We start from the raw sequence: 15257 nt of genomic DNA on the forward strand, positions 1-15257 counted from the left end.
CCCATCCTCCTCCATCCGTACCCTGCTACCGCGGAAGACGAATTCCTCCCGTGTCTCTCAACTGCGCCGCGCTCCCTATCCAAACAAATAACCCCACCACGACCCCTGACCCCTACCAGAAGGCCTGGCCCCGTTGTTTTACCTCTGTTACCGCCATGTCATACCACGGCTCTAGTTGGAGCGCTTCTTTTTGTTTTTGTGTCCTCATCCTTTCCGCATGTCTCCTCCTCTGTCCTTATCTTCGCCTCTCCCCCTCTCTTCTCCTCTTCTTCAATCTGTTTACTGAAATCTGGAGCTCTATAGAAGTGATTTATCCTCATGCTGGTTAGCCTGTCTGTGTTTGACAGAGCATATTCAGTGAGAACTGTCGGCGTGGAATGCAACCCAGAGCCAAGTCTGACTGCAGACAATGAAGTATGAATGCTTGTGAAGTGTGACTTTAGTGTGTGCAGGTGTCATATATAATTGTGCCATATGTGAGAAATAACAAACAACGTTTTTGTAAAAAAAATCCCAGCCAATGAATCAGAATGAACATCAGCTCTTGGAATCATATCAGATTTAGCTTTTTTGTAGGATTGCGTTTCCATTAGTAGTTAGCTGGTTCCGTCACAGTGGGGGGGGAGGAGACTGTGAGCTCCTGTTGTGAGGCTATCAGACCGACCTCCCCTTGTGTTACAGCCAGGTTTTTAAATTAGACTCATCGTTTCTTGAAAGTCAGAGGTCGCCTCTGTGTCTTGCAGCCAGCCCATCAACATGTCCAGTCAACCAAGTTTTATCCCGACTCACTCAGGGCTTTAGCACAAAGGAACAAAAGAGGTGGCCAGATGGGGATGATGGTGGTGAAGGGGCTTCTGGGAAGCGGTAAGGAAAGGATGTCTTGGGCTGGGCAGGGAGAGAGGAGTGATGCAGGGCAGGCCTGTGAAACGAGGAAACTATGCATGAGGAGAGAGAAAGAGATTTGGCTCAGGATCACTCGCCAGAGGAGGGCAGATTATGCCCGGCTGCATCGTCAGGGCTTTGGCCGCTGTTGCGTGCGTGTGTGTTTGTTACCTCCTGTCCCAGTCGCTCTGCTGGGCTGTGCGTGTATTTGTTGCTCATTTCATTCTAATGGAACAAGTGTGTGTGTGTGTCTATAGACCAGAGTCTGTGTTACTTCATGTCCCAGTCCACTGGTCTGAGTGTGTTTGTCTCCACTTCCAGCTCCAAGTCGTCACCAGTCCACCAGCGGGATGCCCTCGTCCAGCCACCACGGATTAGATCTCCTCTCCCGTTCGTCTGTTCGCTCCTCCACTTCCTATCATTCCAGTCAAATAGGACCCAGCCGGGCTGCCCCTGCCCTGCCAGTAACTGAGCCGGGGGCTGACTGGGGGTACTTGGCTCTGGAGCCCTGTTGTGAGGGTCTTAGCCCAGTGACAGTGTGCTGTGTTGGGCCACTGCCACACATTGTCAGCCCGTCACCCTGGTTTCTCTTCCTCCTCCTGTTGACTTCCCTGCAGCTGCCAGACCCTCAGGCCATTCCACAAGCAGCTCTTGTTTTGGCTGGCGTATTCCATCACGTTACTGTTTTTTTATTGTTTTGTAACGGGCAAGGTAGTATAATATAGTGCATGGTTTCACGTCCGTTCCCTCAAAAACCCTTGTCATGTGACCTGAGTTCGAGTCTGGTGGAGGGGTGCCGGGAGGGCAGCCGGTAGAACAGAAGGGATGATGGGAAATTAGACGACCCCAAGGTTACCCAAGCGGTCTTTGCTGGGGGATTAATTGTGTAATGATTGCTGGCAAGGATTTCGACTGAAATCCTGTTACCCATGCTGCTCTGGGGCAGGGAAGGAGACCGAGGTCCTGGAGAGGCAAGGTGACACATCGCAGGTAGTCTTAGCCTGCTAGGAATCAAATGAGCTCGATCTTAACTGGAGGTACAGTAACCACTCCAACTAACCCACAGGGCCTCAAATGATTTAATCTTGCAAGTCTACGGTATAATTCCTTACTAGTGCATACTGAGCAGTTACTGCACATTAGATGTACAGTATCGGATTAAGACTGGAGGAATCCCTCTGTCTTTTTACCTGGGATATTTAGAACCGGGAAGTGTTATACACAGTGGTCTACACAGGAGAAGAATTTGAGACATTTCTCATGGGTGATGTTAGTCAATTCTTTCTCTTGCAACCCCAATGCAAGGACTTCTACATTAGACTTAGAGTTTCATACATAATTCAAGAGGGAAGATTGACACTGAAGTGCAGAGTTTTAGGCCTAGCTACTTGGATCATTGTTCCACGTATAGTTTCATACTGAAGCATCAAGCACAGAGGCTGCCCTCCCTTCACTCCTCTCTCCCCCCTCCTCCTCACCTCCCTCCCCTCCTCTGCTATCTCCTAGCAGGGACAGGCCTGATGGTTGTGTGATTGATGACTCAGGGCTTGATAGAGATAGGAGGCTGCTGTTAATTAACATCCCCTGTATCTCTACATCTCCCGCTCACTACTTTTCTCACCCACCGTTTCATCCAGAACAACCCACATTAGTACGTCTCGGAATGATGGGAGAGGTATTCTCTAAAGATGCATTACAGTGAAATATAATACTCAAACTACTCAGATTCCGTATCACAGCAAGACTTTGAGAAGGAAACTGAACAGGATCACATTTACGTTCTCAACTAATATTGTTTCTCTGCATTTTGTTACGTTTCTGTTCAATGTAAACAAAAGGAGATTCATTCGTATGTTCATAATCATATACAATACCGTGAAGACCTCTCCCTCTGCTAGACATGGTACTGTTGTGTGACCTTGTGTCAATCTGTGGGTGAGTCCCTAATGGCACCCCATTTCCTACGTAGTGCACTTTAGACCCGAGCCCTATAGGCACGGTCAAGAGTGGCGCACTTCATAGGGAATAAGGTGCCATTCAGGACACAGCCTGTGCATCTTGCAGGGGAATTCCATGACTCACTGACTAGTGGGCTGTGTGGTAGTGATTCAGACCTGCCAGTTTTTACAGGCCTGTATTAGTGGAGCACAGGGCCATCTCATAGGAAACTGTGAAACTTTTTAAATATTTTTTTGATGATCGTCAATTTGGATTCTGAAAGTCCAATATCTTCAACTTGACTGCTGACAAGAAAAACATTATGGGACGTTGTCAACAGTGGACTAATGAAGCATTTCTTGTGGCGTTTTCCTAACATTCCTGGTGTCAGGAGTTCACCTGTGTGTAAGCGTCTCCTCCTCTTGGAGAGCTGTCGGAGAGGTAAAGCGTCTCCTCCTCTTGGAGAGCTGTCGGAGAGGTAAAGCGTCTCCTCCTCTTGGAGAGCTGTCGGAGAGGTAAAGCGTCTCCTCCTCTTGGAGAGCTGTCGGAGAGGTAAAGCGGGGTATATGGATAGAGCCAGCCCTCTGCTCCCATACTGTGAGACGGATACAGACAGAAAAGGCTGAATAAAGTGCAGGTTTGGCTAATCCTCCACCTGCCTCGAGGCCAAATCATTGTCTGTCTGACACTTCAGTCTCTCCTCTCTATTCCCTTCTCTCTCCTAAATTGGTTGACCACCGAAGCCTTTCTCAGAAATTTTGGTCTTTCATTCTGTGGAGCTGTAGTATGGCATCTGCTGACCTAACTGTAATTGGGGAATATTGCGTTGTCTTGTGTTCCTCCCGAGCTATGATCTTGTTCAATATGTGTAATCCTTTGGTTCACAGTAATATGCAGTGCATTCGGAAAGTATTCAGTCCCCTTGACTTTTTCCACATTTTGTTAGGTAAATTCTCATCAATCTACACACAATATCCCATAATGTTTTTTTTATATATATATATATATATATATATATATATATATATATATATATATATATATATATATATATATATATATATATTTGTATATACATTTTTGGGCGGGAAATGTTCCATTTACATAAGTATTCAGACCCTTTACTCAGTACTTTGTTGATGTACCTTTGGCAGTGATTACAGCCTCGAGTCTTCTTGGGTATGACGCTACAAGCTTGGCACATCTGTATTTGAGGAGTTTCTCCCATTCTTCTTTGCAGATCCTCTCAAGCTCTGTCAGGTTGGATGGGGAGCATCACTGCACAGCTCTTTTCAGGTCTCTCTCGATGTTCGATTGGGTTCAAATCCGGACTCTGGCTGGGCCACTCAAGGACATTCAGAGACGTGTCCCAAAACTACTGCGATGTCTTTGTTGTGTCTCCAGACGTGACGCTTGGCATTCAGGCCAAAGGGTTCAATCTTGGTTTCACCAGACCAGAGAATTTAGATTCTCATGGTCTGAGGTGCCTTTTGGCAAATTCCTAGCAGACTATCATGTTCCTTTTACTGAGGAGAGCTTCCGTCTGGCCATTCTACCATAAAGGCCTGATTGGTGGAGTGCTGCAGAGATGGTTGTCCTTCTGGAAGGTTCTCCCATCTCCACAGAGGAACTCTGGAGCTCTGTCGGAGTGACCATCGGGTTCTTGGTCATCTCCCTGACCAAGGCTCTTCTCCTCCGATTGCTCAGTTTGGCTGGGCGGCCAGCTCTAGGAAGAGTCTTGGTGGTTCCAAACGTCTTCCATTTAAGAATGATGGAGCCTGCTGTGTTCTTCAGGATCTTCAATGCTGTAGAAATGTTTCGGTACCCTTCCCTAGATCTGTGCCTCGACACAATCCTGTCTCGGAGGTCGACGGACAATTCCTTCGAGCTCATGGTTTGGTTTAGTTCTGAAATGCACTGTCGACTGTGAGGCCTTATATAGACAGATGTGTGTCCCTTTCGAAATCATGTCTGATTAATTGAATTTACCACAGGTGGACTCCAATGAAGTTGTAGAAACATCTCAAGGATGATCAAAAAAAGAGGATGTGCCTGAGCTCAATTTTGAGTCTCATAGCAAAGGGTCTGAGTACTTATATAAATAAGCCGGATGTGGAGGTCCTGGGTTGGCGTGGTTACTCGTGGTCTGCGGTTGTGAGGCAGGGTTGGACGTTCTGCCAAATTCTCTAAAACGATGTTGGATGCACTTTATGGTAGAGAAATGAACATTCAATTCTCTGGCAACAGCTTTGGTGGACATAGCTGCAGTCAGCATGCCAATTGCACACTCCCTCAACTTGAGACATCTGTGGCATTGTATTGAGACTAAACTGCACATTTTAAAGTGTCCCTTTATTGTCCCCAGCACAAGGTGCACCTGTAATGGTCATGCTGTTTAATCAGCATCTTGATATGCCACCTGTCATGTTGATGGATTATCTTAGCAAAGGAGAAATGCTCGCTAATAGGGATGTAAACAAATTTGTGCACAATTTGAGAGAGAAACCTTTTGTGCGTGGAATATTTCTTGATTATTTTTCATTTCAGCTCATGAAACATGGGATCAACACTTAACATGTTGCGTTTGTAGTTTTGTTCAGTATAGTTATAGGATGTGTATCATGGCAACAGTACATATCACTTGGACACGCATGTGTGCGCGCATTCCTTTTATGTTTATTCCAATGAAAGGTCACCTTTAGATGACAGCCTCCCCCATCTCTTCCCAGTATGCGTCCTCTTTCTTTCGTTCTTTCTTTCATTCTTTCTTTTTGCTCTCTTTCGTTCTTTCTTTCTTTTGAAGGGTGGGAGTGAATAGGCAGAAAGAGAGAGGGGGAAGGACGGACGAGGCATTACTCTGGGATCAAGCAGCTGGTTAGTCAGCTAGTAGGCCGCTGAGTTGCTTTGCTCTAGCCACAGCTTGCTTGTCAGTCTTTTAAGTGGCGGCCTTTGATTACATAGTCCTGTTTCGATGTTTTTTTCTGGCGATCAGGGATGTGGTGTCTCAAGTATAGCCAGGAAGAGCTGTCCTGGCCGTTGGCTGGCTACCACAGCTGAGAATTCCCTGTACACACACGGATGCACTCTCTTGCATGCTTGCACAGTTGCCGACTTCTAAACTCGCACGCCATAGTTCAGTCCTCTAGTCAGCCTTCAAGCCTGTGAGTTCCCTGCATCCCGGTGAAGGGATGTTCAAACTGACAGGTCTGGCCCACGTCAGACATACTTTACTGTGTGTACAGTACCGGAGACGGGGACAATTCTGAATGCAGCAGGTTTTTGGTCTCGTCCTACACAAAGAACCACCAAGTATTACATCACATTGCTAGGGAAATAAACACTCTCTTCTGAGGACCGTTACAAAGAGAGCTTTCATCCCACACTACTTGATTAACCAAAGGTCAATTGCTTTTTCAAACGTCCCACAACAGTTGACTGAGAAAATGACTCTCTGTACCTCAGCTATTCTTCCCAGTCATTAGTCCCAATAACGGAGGGCTGACACACTGCTCCGAGGGAAATTACTTAACACACAATTGACTTCACTAATTGACTCTACTGCTGTGACGAGGAGAAACTTTCTTTGACTTTGTGCCTGAAAACGATGTCCAGAATCCCCCTCCCCTCCCATCCCTGTACACACACGCAAACCTAACAGCCCGGCCCAAAGGATTAGGGAGGAGAAGATCCCCAACATGAAAGCGGAGTCTTCTGACTGATCAGCAAGACGGACGGGCAGCAGATCAATCAGGTTTCAGTGAGACAGAGGGTCTTTGAAGTGGCTAGCTAACACTGCTTGGCTAATCAATGAAGAACTGCCCGCTTGTTAGCACCTTCAAAGACTCCTAGAAAACAAACAGTCCCTCTGGCATCATCAACTCTGTGCCTGCCTCACCCAGCCCTCCCTCCCTCCACGCCACTTTGCTAAACCCACAATGCCACACACAACTCATCTCTCCCTCTTGCTCTTATTCTGTCTTGAGTTCTTTCTCTCACTCTCTCTCTCCCTCCGTCGCTCTCTCTCTCTCTTGCGCTCGCTACTTGGTTGTTGATGATTAAATGCAAATGGCTTCCTTCCTATATTCCACATGAAGAGGGTGTACAGTAGTTTGTTGATGTTAATTTTCTTTTGAGTATGGAAGCAGAGTGTTGGTACAGTAGTGGATGACCTCATGGAACTTCCTGTGGCAGGAACAGGTAGTTCTTTACACGCACGCACGCCGACACAATATGGATCAAATGCAATATGCCTGATAGCCCTCTAGGCTTTGGTTTCATTGAGTGCTATGGCCACTTCTGACTGGATACATCTTTTCTGATGATGATGGGATATTGTAACTGCGTATAAATTGCATCCTCAGACCTTGTATGTATGGTGTGTGTGTGTGTGTGTAGGTTCAGTACCAGAGTCCAGACTACATACAGTATACCCCGGTGGTTACAGATCCGCTATCAATAAAAAAAATGCCCCAAGTGATCGGCACACAGATCTCCTTTAAAAAAAAACATCACTTTGTATATTATGGTCCACTCCATGTCCACAAGTGTCCTCTTCTTCCTTCCCTCCCTCACTCTCTCTCCAGGAGCAGAGCCCCAGTAACCAGACGTCGTCTCTGGCCATGATGCAGGAGCCCCAGGAGATGGTGGAGGAGACGGTCACCATTGAGGAGGACCCTGGCACACCCACCTCCCACGTGTCTGTGGTCACCTCCGACGACGGCACCACGCGACGCACAGAAACCAAGGTACCGGGGGAAGCAACGTTGTCACACATCACATCAAATTAGGTAGTGGGTACCTAGGTGCTGGAGGAAAAGAAATTCAATGCCCACACACTTTATTGAAACTTTTTAATGCAACAAATTGTTTGTGTTGGTTACAACCCTGTGAAATGTATGTGGCAGGTTGCTGCAGTAAAACAGCATGGTAGTTGTTTTATGGTAACTCGGCAGCCTAAAGTGACGGTCTCTAAGGCCCGTGATCCTTTAGCCAGCTGCCCAGATTTTGTCTTACAATTTGGTTACTGTTTCAGTATTGCTCCTACAGTATTCTGTGTTGCGGGTTCTTTTTTCTTGATTCCCCTCTATTGTGTTTTGTTGTTTCTATATAAGGATATGTCAACTAACCTGAAGGTGAGTTGGAAAAAATTTCCCCCCTCATCACTTTACAATCAACTCACGACACCATTTTGTGTGTGCCCATGTCAGCCGCGTTCGGCCACACCCTTCTGTCACGCAGGCAGTCTGTCTCTTACCGCATCACAGCCAGCCCAACGCTCCAGTATTTTTACTCTTACTGTCCTTCCTGAACGTAGCTCACAGCTTTCCCCCTTCAGTCAGGCCTGCTCCACGCCATGCACACTACCTCTCCAGACAGTGTCTCAGTGCAGTGTGCTTCCGGATGGAATGGGGCTCCCAAAATGGCACCAAGTTCTATAGAGCTCTGGTCAAAACTAGTGCACCATATAGGGAGTAGGGTGCAATTTGGGACGCAGGCCAAATAGAGCGGAAATGTTATTTTCTGAAGTCTGGTTCCCTAGGGAGGGACCCTAGGGAATGACCCTGGCTAGAGCTGCTGGTACACTAGAGACACTACAGAGTCTGCAATTAAACAGCCCAGCTAATCCCTCTGTTTCACTGTGTGTGCTGCTATCCTATTGTAAGGGATTGGACACATGTACACTAAAGCGAACAGGCACACACACAGGCGCACGCACACACACACACACAGCTAAATAAAACATTAATCAAGGGCTTGGGCTTGGGGATTGAGGGAGTGAGGGTCACTGATTTTAAGGACACAACTCCATAGGGATGAAAGAGGATGCTTTTTGGAAGTCATTTTGAGGGGAAGAAGCAGATTAAGAGACGGTTTTGACCGTTCCTTTCTAATTGGTGTCATCGGTTGGCCAGCCAGCTTGTGATGGAAGCCGCCTGCATACGTGACATTTCCAGACTTTCATCCCTCTCTCTCAATCGCTTTCTCTCTCTCTCTCCCTCTCTTTCTTTCTCTTACTCTCCCTCGCCCTCTCACTCTTTTTCTTATCTGTTGAATTTACAGTATGTGTAATTGGGTTCCTTTGAACAGGAGGCTCCAGCTGGCTACTTACTGCTAATGCATTTCCTTTCATGTATTCTGAGTATCCCCTCCAAGCACAACGAGATTTCACACTATTGCTTTTGGAAAAAAACGTGTTTTTTTAATGCTAAACACGTATGCAAACAAGGCAAGCAGCAGTATAAGCAGTATCAGTAGCCAGCCACCACACTGAAACAAACAAACGAGAAGAAGGCCTGGGAATAAGTTAATGTGGAGTGGCGTTCGCTGTTTAAAGGCTAACTATCTAACCGCTCCAGCTGTGAAGGAGTGAGTCAGTCAACTGGCTGGCTAGTATGTGGTACTCACTAACTGGTGGGAAGGGAAGGCTTTGCATCACGTGCAAGCACACACATACACACACACACAGGGAATGGGCGTCACCATGTCCATCCTCCATCTCCCTCCCAACACACTGTGCTTTTCTGTGGACGTGGTCCAGTGAGGGTTGTGTGATACACTGTTCTTTTAAAGGAGGTAAATAAAAGCTATAAAAAGCAGCAGCGTTCCTTCCGTGTCCTGTGGATGGGAGTAAATGAGGGTTAAGGCACGCCACAAACTCAAACAACACAACAGGCCTTAATACACAACAGCACACACGAGGGAGAAAGGTTTGAATGGAAAGAACGAAACCCACTCGGATACAAAATGCTAAACTGTAGCGGCAGTCAATTTGAATGTTCTGTTTTTACGCTGTCATTGTTTTGGTGATAATCTTTTTCCTATGTTGTTGAATGGGTTGAATCAACAGGCTCGTCCATGTACCGTGTATGTGCAGACAACTGCCAATGTGATGCCCGGTACTACTTATTGACCACCTCCGCCATCAACACTTTCCCATAGGTGACCAAGGTGATCAAAACCATCACCCGCCACACTTACCTGCCAGTGACCATCATCGAGACCCTGATGGTGCCGGAAGGTTCCATCTCACCGCAGTCCAAACCCAGCACCCAAATGCCCACCTCTTCTCCCACCCCATCACAGACAGACACCGTAAAGAACCCAAAGGCAGTTTTTTTGTCTTGAAGTGAACCCCTAACCCTTCCTGCTCATATCTCCCTAAACCTCCCACTAACTCCCGGGCAGTTGGTTTATCACTTTGAGCTCTCTGTCTATAAAAGTTGAATGCGGCAGAGATGGTGAAAGTGTTACGGCGCTATAAAAACAGCGTGGGATGCCTGCCCTCCCTCCCCTTTAACAGCCTAACACTTGGTAAACATAGGCCCCGGTTTGACTGCAAGCACCTTCCATTAGAGCGAGGGAGCGCACTGCCTTAGCTACATGGCCCTGACAAATACATACAGACCCACAAACACACACACACACACACCAGCGTTTTAGAGGTTCTCGTTTAGCCCGTTTACAGTAGTCTAGATGGGCCTTTTCTGTAGCCTTCTCTGAAGCACCATCCCCAGGCCCCCGGTTTGCTTGTTTTTGCATGTTGTGATCTATAGCGGATCAAAGTTCAGTTTGAAACCTGTCTGAGGGTTTCTCGTGCCGTACCAGCGAAGGCTCTTTAGAAGTCAGGTTAGTACAAAAACAGGGTGTTCCTCAAGGCTTCTCTCCCTGGCTGAGTTGGAAGACGGGCTCGTCAAAGATGGAGGGAGTTTGGGCCACGGCAGATGTTTAGCCTGTGGTGGTTATACCGTTTTAGGACCAGAATCAGGATTGAAGAACACTGCTGAATAGTTCCTGGTAGTGGTCCTCAACCCCAGGCCTAAGAGATCATCTCCACATTTTAGCACAGTGTAGGAGGCATCGGGTCCTTTTGAGTGAAGAGCGACTCCCGTCCCAACCAGAACTGCACTCAATTACCGTCACCACCTCCATTTGAAATGAATGGCAATAAAAGTCCTCTAATCAAGCAGCTGAGAAGAGAAAGCCAGCCTGTTATTTCAAGGCCAGCGGTTCAAGCTGTTTCATTAAGTTTGGAATCTGACAAAGGCTTTATTTTTAACATGAAAGGGAAGATTGTGTGCGAGTTACACTCGAAGGGAGGGGGAGCAGCTCTGCCAGCGTAGTGTGAAGTAGCAAACCGATGGATGGCAGTGAAGGGTGGTCTTTAGATGTTACCGAAGCGCCATAATTATTCACTAACATGACTGGGAATAGACCGTTTCTTGGCCGATTTTGAATTTAAAATACCTCACAGTTGGGGACAGGGTGTGAACAAACTAAAGGCTTTGTGAAAATGGGATCAAGATTTCAAGTTCTCATATGTAATGACTGTGAACGTTTAACATTTATGATTCACGTGTTGTTCCCTGCTTCCTCTTTTGAGATGTTTAGGACCTTATTGCGTTTCCTCGTTATCGTTTCATGCCTTTGCTTCAATTCTTGTGGGAATGGACCCTCTCCGTGCACCTTGTCAGGCACAACGCGAATCGCATCAGACATGGGGCCCCTTCCAATGACGATTAATTTTCATCAATCTCATTAATTCTGAAAATGAATTTATAGCCGCGGACAAAATAGCCAATTATCGCCACTGCAGAATTCACTGGGCAGCAAATTGGTTTCTGTATCAATGCTGAACCTCAGGCTGAGGTTAGATGCAGCTAACTCTCCGACTGCCAGACGGCTTCAGGACTCAGACAAGTAGGAGTGTGATGTAGGAAGTACAAAATGTATCGATATACAGTAGATATAGTATACTAGTGCTCTATAAGACAGTCAGTCCCCAGTTATGACTGTCACCTTCCGAAATGGCCCCCTATTCCATATGTGGGGGGGGGACATGTCACACAAACTCACCCTTATTTCCAACACAACCTAGCCTTGTTTTTTTCGAATAGAAATGGATGAAAAGCAATGGTACGACCCTTTCTCCTTCGGAGTTTCCCAATGCATGACCTTCGACCTGTTATCGACACTGCCTGCCTGCAGTGTCACTCTTTAAAGGAACAATGTTGTCCTCATCTCATTCCTCAGCACTCTCACTGTGTGGCATCGGCATCCCACTGGCCTGTCTGTGATTCAACAGGCTGCATCGGTGTGCTGTGTCCATGCTGTGTCTCCGTCCTAACCACCTGTCTCTCACTGGGTTTATCTGTAGGTAACCTCCTCCCCAGGCTGACTTAATACCATATAGAGAGAGCTGTCTGGGGACGGGATTAATCTGTCGTCTGTCTGGTGGGACACCTGAACATACTGCTAAGTACAGTCATGTCAGGGTGATCAGAATGTTTCAACATTGTCCTCATCAACTGTTGTGTGTGTGGCCCATACACACACACTAGGCTTTCAGGATTGGGTAGTAACTGATTTAACTTATAATGTAATCAGTCTAACTCTGTCTTTGTGACCTCCTCTCCTCTAGGTGACGAAGATGGTGAAGACGGTGACCACGCGGACGGTTCGACAGGTGCCCCTGGGCCCCGACGGCCTGCCCCTGCCCGAGGGCTCCTCCCCGCTGGGCAGCTACACAGACTCCATCGACCGGCGCTACCTGAAGAACGGCGAGCGCTACATCACCACGCCGCAGGCCACCTCCACGCTCACTCGCTCCTACAACTACAACGACTCCTACACCGACACGCTCCCCCCCGATGCCGGCGGGAGCCAGTATGGTGGGCGTCACTATGGCCTCCACGACGGCTACGGGATTGGAGACGTGACAGACAACTACGGCAGCCTGTCGCGTGGCGTCAACTTCCGACCGCCCCGCTATCCCTACGCCATGGCTAACAGCTACCGGACGGAGAACAGCTACGGGACCTTACCCATTCGGAAGGATGACTACGGCCACGTGGCCCAGCCTCAGGTGCCCATGGGCAGCAGCAGTGTGGACCTGAACCGGTCACAGCCAGAACGCTTCCAGCCAGAGCCCTACGGACTGGAGGACGACCGCCGCAGCCTGGGCCCTGAGGAGGAGGAGCCCTATGACCTGGACCCTGACTACTCCACCGCCAGCCGGCGCCAAGGCACGCTGCCTGGCACCAACCGCGGCAGGACCGTGAGAGAGCCGCTCCGCGACGGGCCACGTGTCAGGTGAGAACGATAGACGTGACAGAACGCTGTCTGGTTTTAGTCGTCTGAAAATGTTTAGGTGACCTGGAAGATAGGATTGGACTGGTTTGGTCTGGTTTAGGTTGTCTGAAAAAATGGATGTGAGCTGCTTTCTTGGCCAGGTCTATCTTGAAAACAAGTCTTTCTTGTTACATATAAAGTATAGTTAGGACTCATCTTTTGAGCAGGGTTGCGATTAGAATCTTAGCTGTGATGATTGTTGTTTGAGAGGATGTAACAACCTGTATCATCCTAGCTGTATCCTAGCTACGCCTTGGTGCGTCTTAGCTGCAGGAGACCAATTCTTTCCTCTAAGTGGTGCACAATGAGGACTGGTTTTATGCATGGCTACAGGCATTGCCTGAGACGTGAGAAGAATAGTCTTCTCAAGATGAGGAAAATTAAGAATACATGTCTTATTCTTCTAGAATGCGTGAGAAACAAAGGTGTGTGTGTGTGTGTGTGTAAATATGTGAACAGATGTCTTTTCTCCTTCAGATTCTTACAGAGGAGGCGGTGTTGAAGGGAAGAGGCTTTGATATCCGTTTTCATGCAAATGGCGGTTGAACATGTGTTTATGTCAGAAAGACACTGTTAGGCATAGAAAGAGGGAGGGAGAAGAGACCGTTAGGAAGTGAGAGAAATAGAGGCAGATATACAGAGGGAGGGGGAGAGAGAGAGGCAGTTCGACAAAGAGACCTTGAGCGACGGACAGCTCGATAGGGAAACAGACGGAGGGAAAGTGGAGATCGTTAGACATAGGAAGAGGAGATTGAGGGAGAGCTGGAGCGAGAAAGAAAGAGAAGCAGTGAGACAGAGGGAGAGAGACGGTGTTTTCTGTCTCTCTTCCCTGAGCCGTGTCACTCTGGGCGACCTTCATTAACATGTCTGTAACCTCCAGATACTTCTGCCAGAAACCAGCCAGTTAGCCTCTGACAAAACCCTCATAATGGGCCCTTAGTCACCTATACACCTTTCAAACCAGATTTTTCCGACAAACTTTGGCAACCCACCACCTTTTTTCTTTGTAACTGAAAGGTGTTGCTGTTATCAAATCCTAAACTTTTATTTCCGAGGACCGACCTAGTCATGATTGCGCTAAAGTTCTGCATATGGTTTAGGATGAAATGTAGCCATAATGCTGAGGTGGCATTGGCACACACTTACTAGACTTTTCGCACATTGGCTACACATATACAGCAATGTAAACTTGCTAACTTGTCTCGACGCTACCTCAGGTGGGGGGGGTTGCGCTCGACACTTGCATGACAGTTGCCCCCCCCCTGCTAGCGAACGTTACCTAGCAGTGTGAAGTATAATATTATAATATGAATGACACTGTAGGGTGACGTTACTGTACTTTTATATTCATGTGGGAGGGTTAAACGCTCATTATTGATACGCTAATGTTGCTAGCGGTGGTTAGGCTACAATTAGGCTGCGGAAATGTTCGCTAAATTGAGGTGAGTGCCGCGCGCGATCATCTTGTCTGGTTGGCTCATTTATTAGCGCTGATCAGAACATTTAGCCAGCATGTTATGTAGCCTAACAAGTGGATTATGTTGCTCTTCACTTGCGGTAATTTAGTAGCCTAGGCCTACTCCCGACCTAAAAGCCTGTGATTAGTCTTAATCAATGTGATGTTGTTTAACTGAATATTCTGTATATTTGGTTAATTCTGTCTGGGCAAATAAGTGGTGGTGGTAAACCTCATTTATCAATGATCAGAAACGTTTAGCATGCGATAATGTAGCCTAAATCAAGTGTAGGACTCTTTATTTTCCTCGATCGCATATAGGCAACTCCAAAAGCCCGCGGAGGTTGTGGAAGACCTGACGCCTGCTCCCAAACGAAGCAGAGTGAGGGTAGGGAAGAGATTTGAACATGGATATTTTTTTTAAATATACAAAACATAAGCTCGGGCTCTGTTTCCAAATTTCACACGTTCCCTTGACGCAAATATTATTTGTATTTTATTCTGTTATGTTCCATTATATTATTAGCCTACCATAAAATGTGTGTTTACTGTGATCAGGGTAAATGTCTTGTCTGTATAATGAACAAAACAACTATTGATTTAAATTTCATGGCGCAGCCATGTTTCCCTATAGGCTGCATAGACCCGATAATAATGGATTTCTTTGATGTATTTAAATAGATATTTACCCACATCGGCCCACGTCTACTACCCCTCCTACTTGCCGCTATTGTGTGCGGGAGATATAAAAGGCTTATCCCGGCAAGAATGTGGTAAAAATGGGGACTGTATGAATTGGGTTCTTAAAAATATTGCCAGATAACGGAATGTTGCCTGTCATTTTTTTTTTTAA

At 47.0% G+C, this 15257-nt stretch overlaps 1 protein-coding gene across 14 annotated transcripts in view; it reads left to right on the forward strand.

The window, feature by feature from the left end:
* Positions 1 to 15257, forward strand: part of LOC129853467 (splicing regulator ARVCF-like) — a 233760-nt gene that overhangs the window by 154147 nt on the left and 64356 nt on the right. For 12 of the 14 annotated variants that reach the window (XM_055919546.1, XM_055919540.1, XM_055919538.1 and 9 more), the window contains 3 exons: positions 7404 to 7565; positions 7932 to 7952; positions 12239 to 12909. In XM_055919546.1, coding sequence (XP_055775521.1) covers positions 7404 to 7565; positions 7932 to 7952; positions 12239 to 12909 — 854 coding nt within the window. The remainder of the gene's footprint in view (positions 1 to 7403; positions 7566 to 7931; positions 7953 to 12238; positions 12910 to 15257) is intronic. The other 2 variants (XM_055919541.1, XM_055919547.1) reach the window with 1 other exon arrangement.

The sequence above is a fragment of the Salvelinus fontinalis genome, chromosome 4 (assembly GCF_029448725.1).
Source record: "Salvelinus fontinalis isolate EN_2023a chromosome 4, ASM2944872v1, whole genome shotgun sequence".
NCBI classification, from domain to species: Eukaryota; Metazoa; Chordata; class Actinopteri; order Salmoniformes; family Salmonidae; genus Salvelinus; species Salvelinus fontinalis.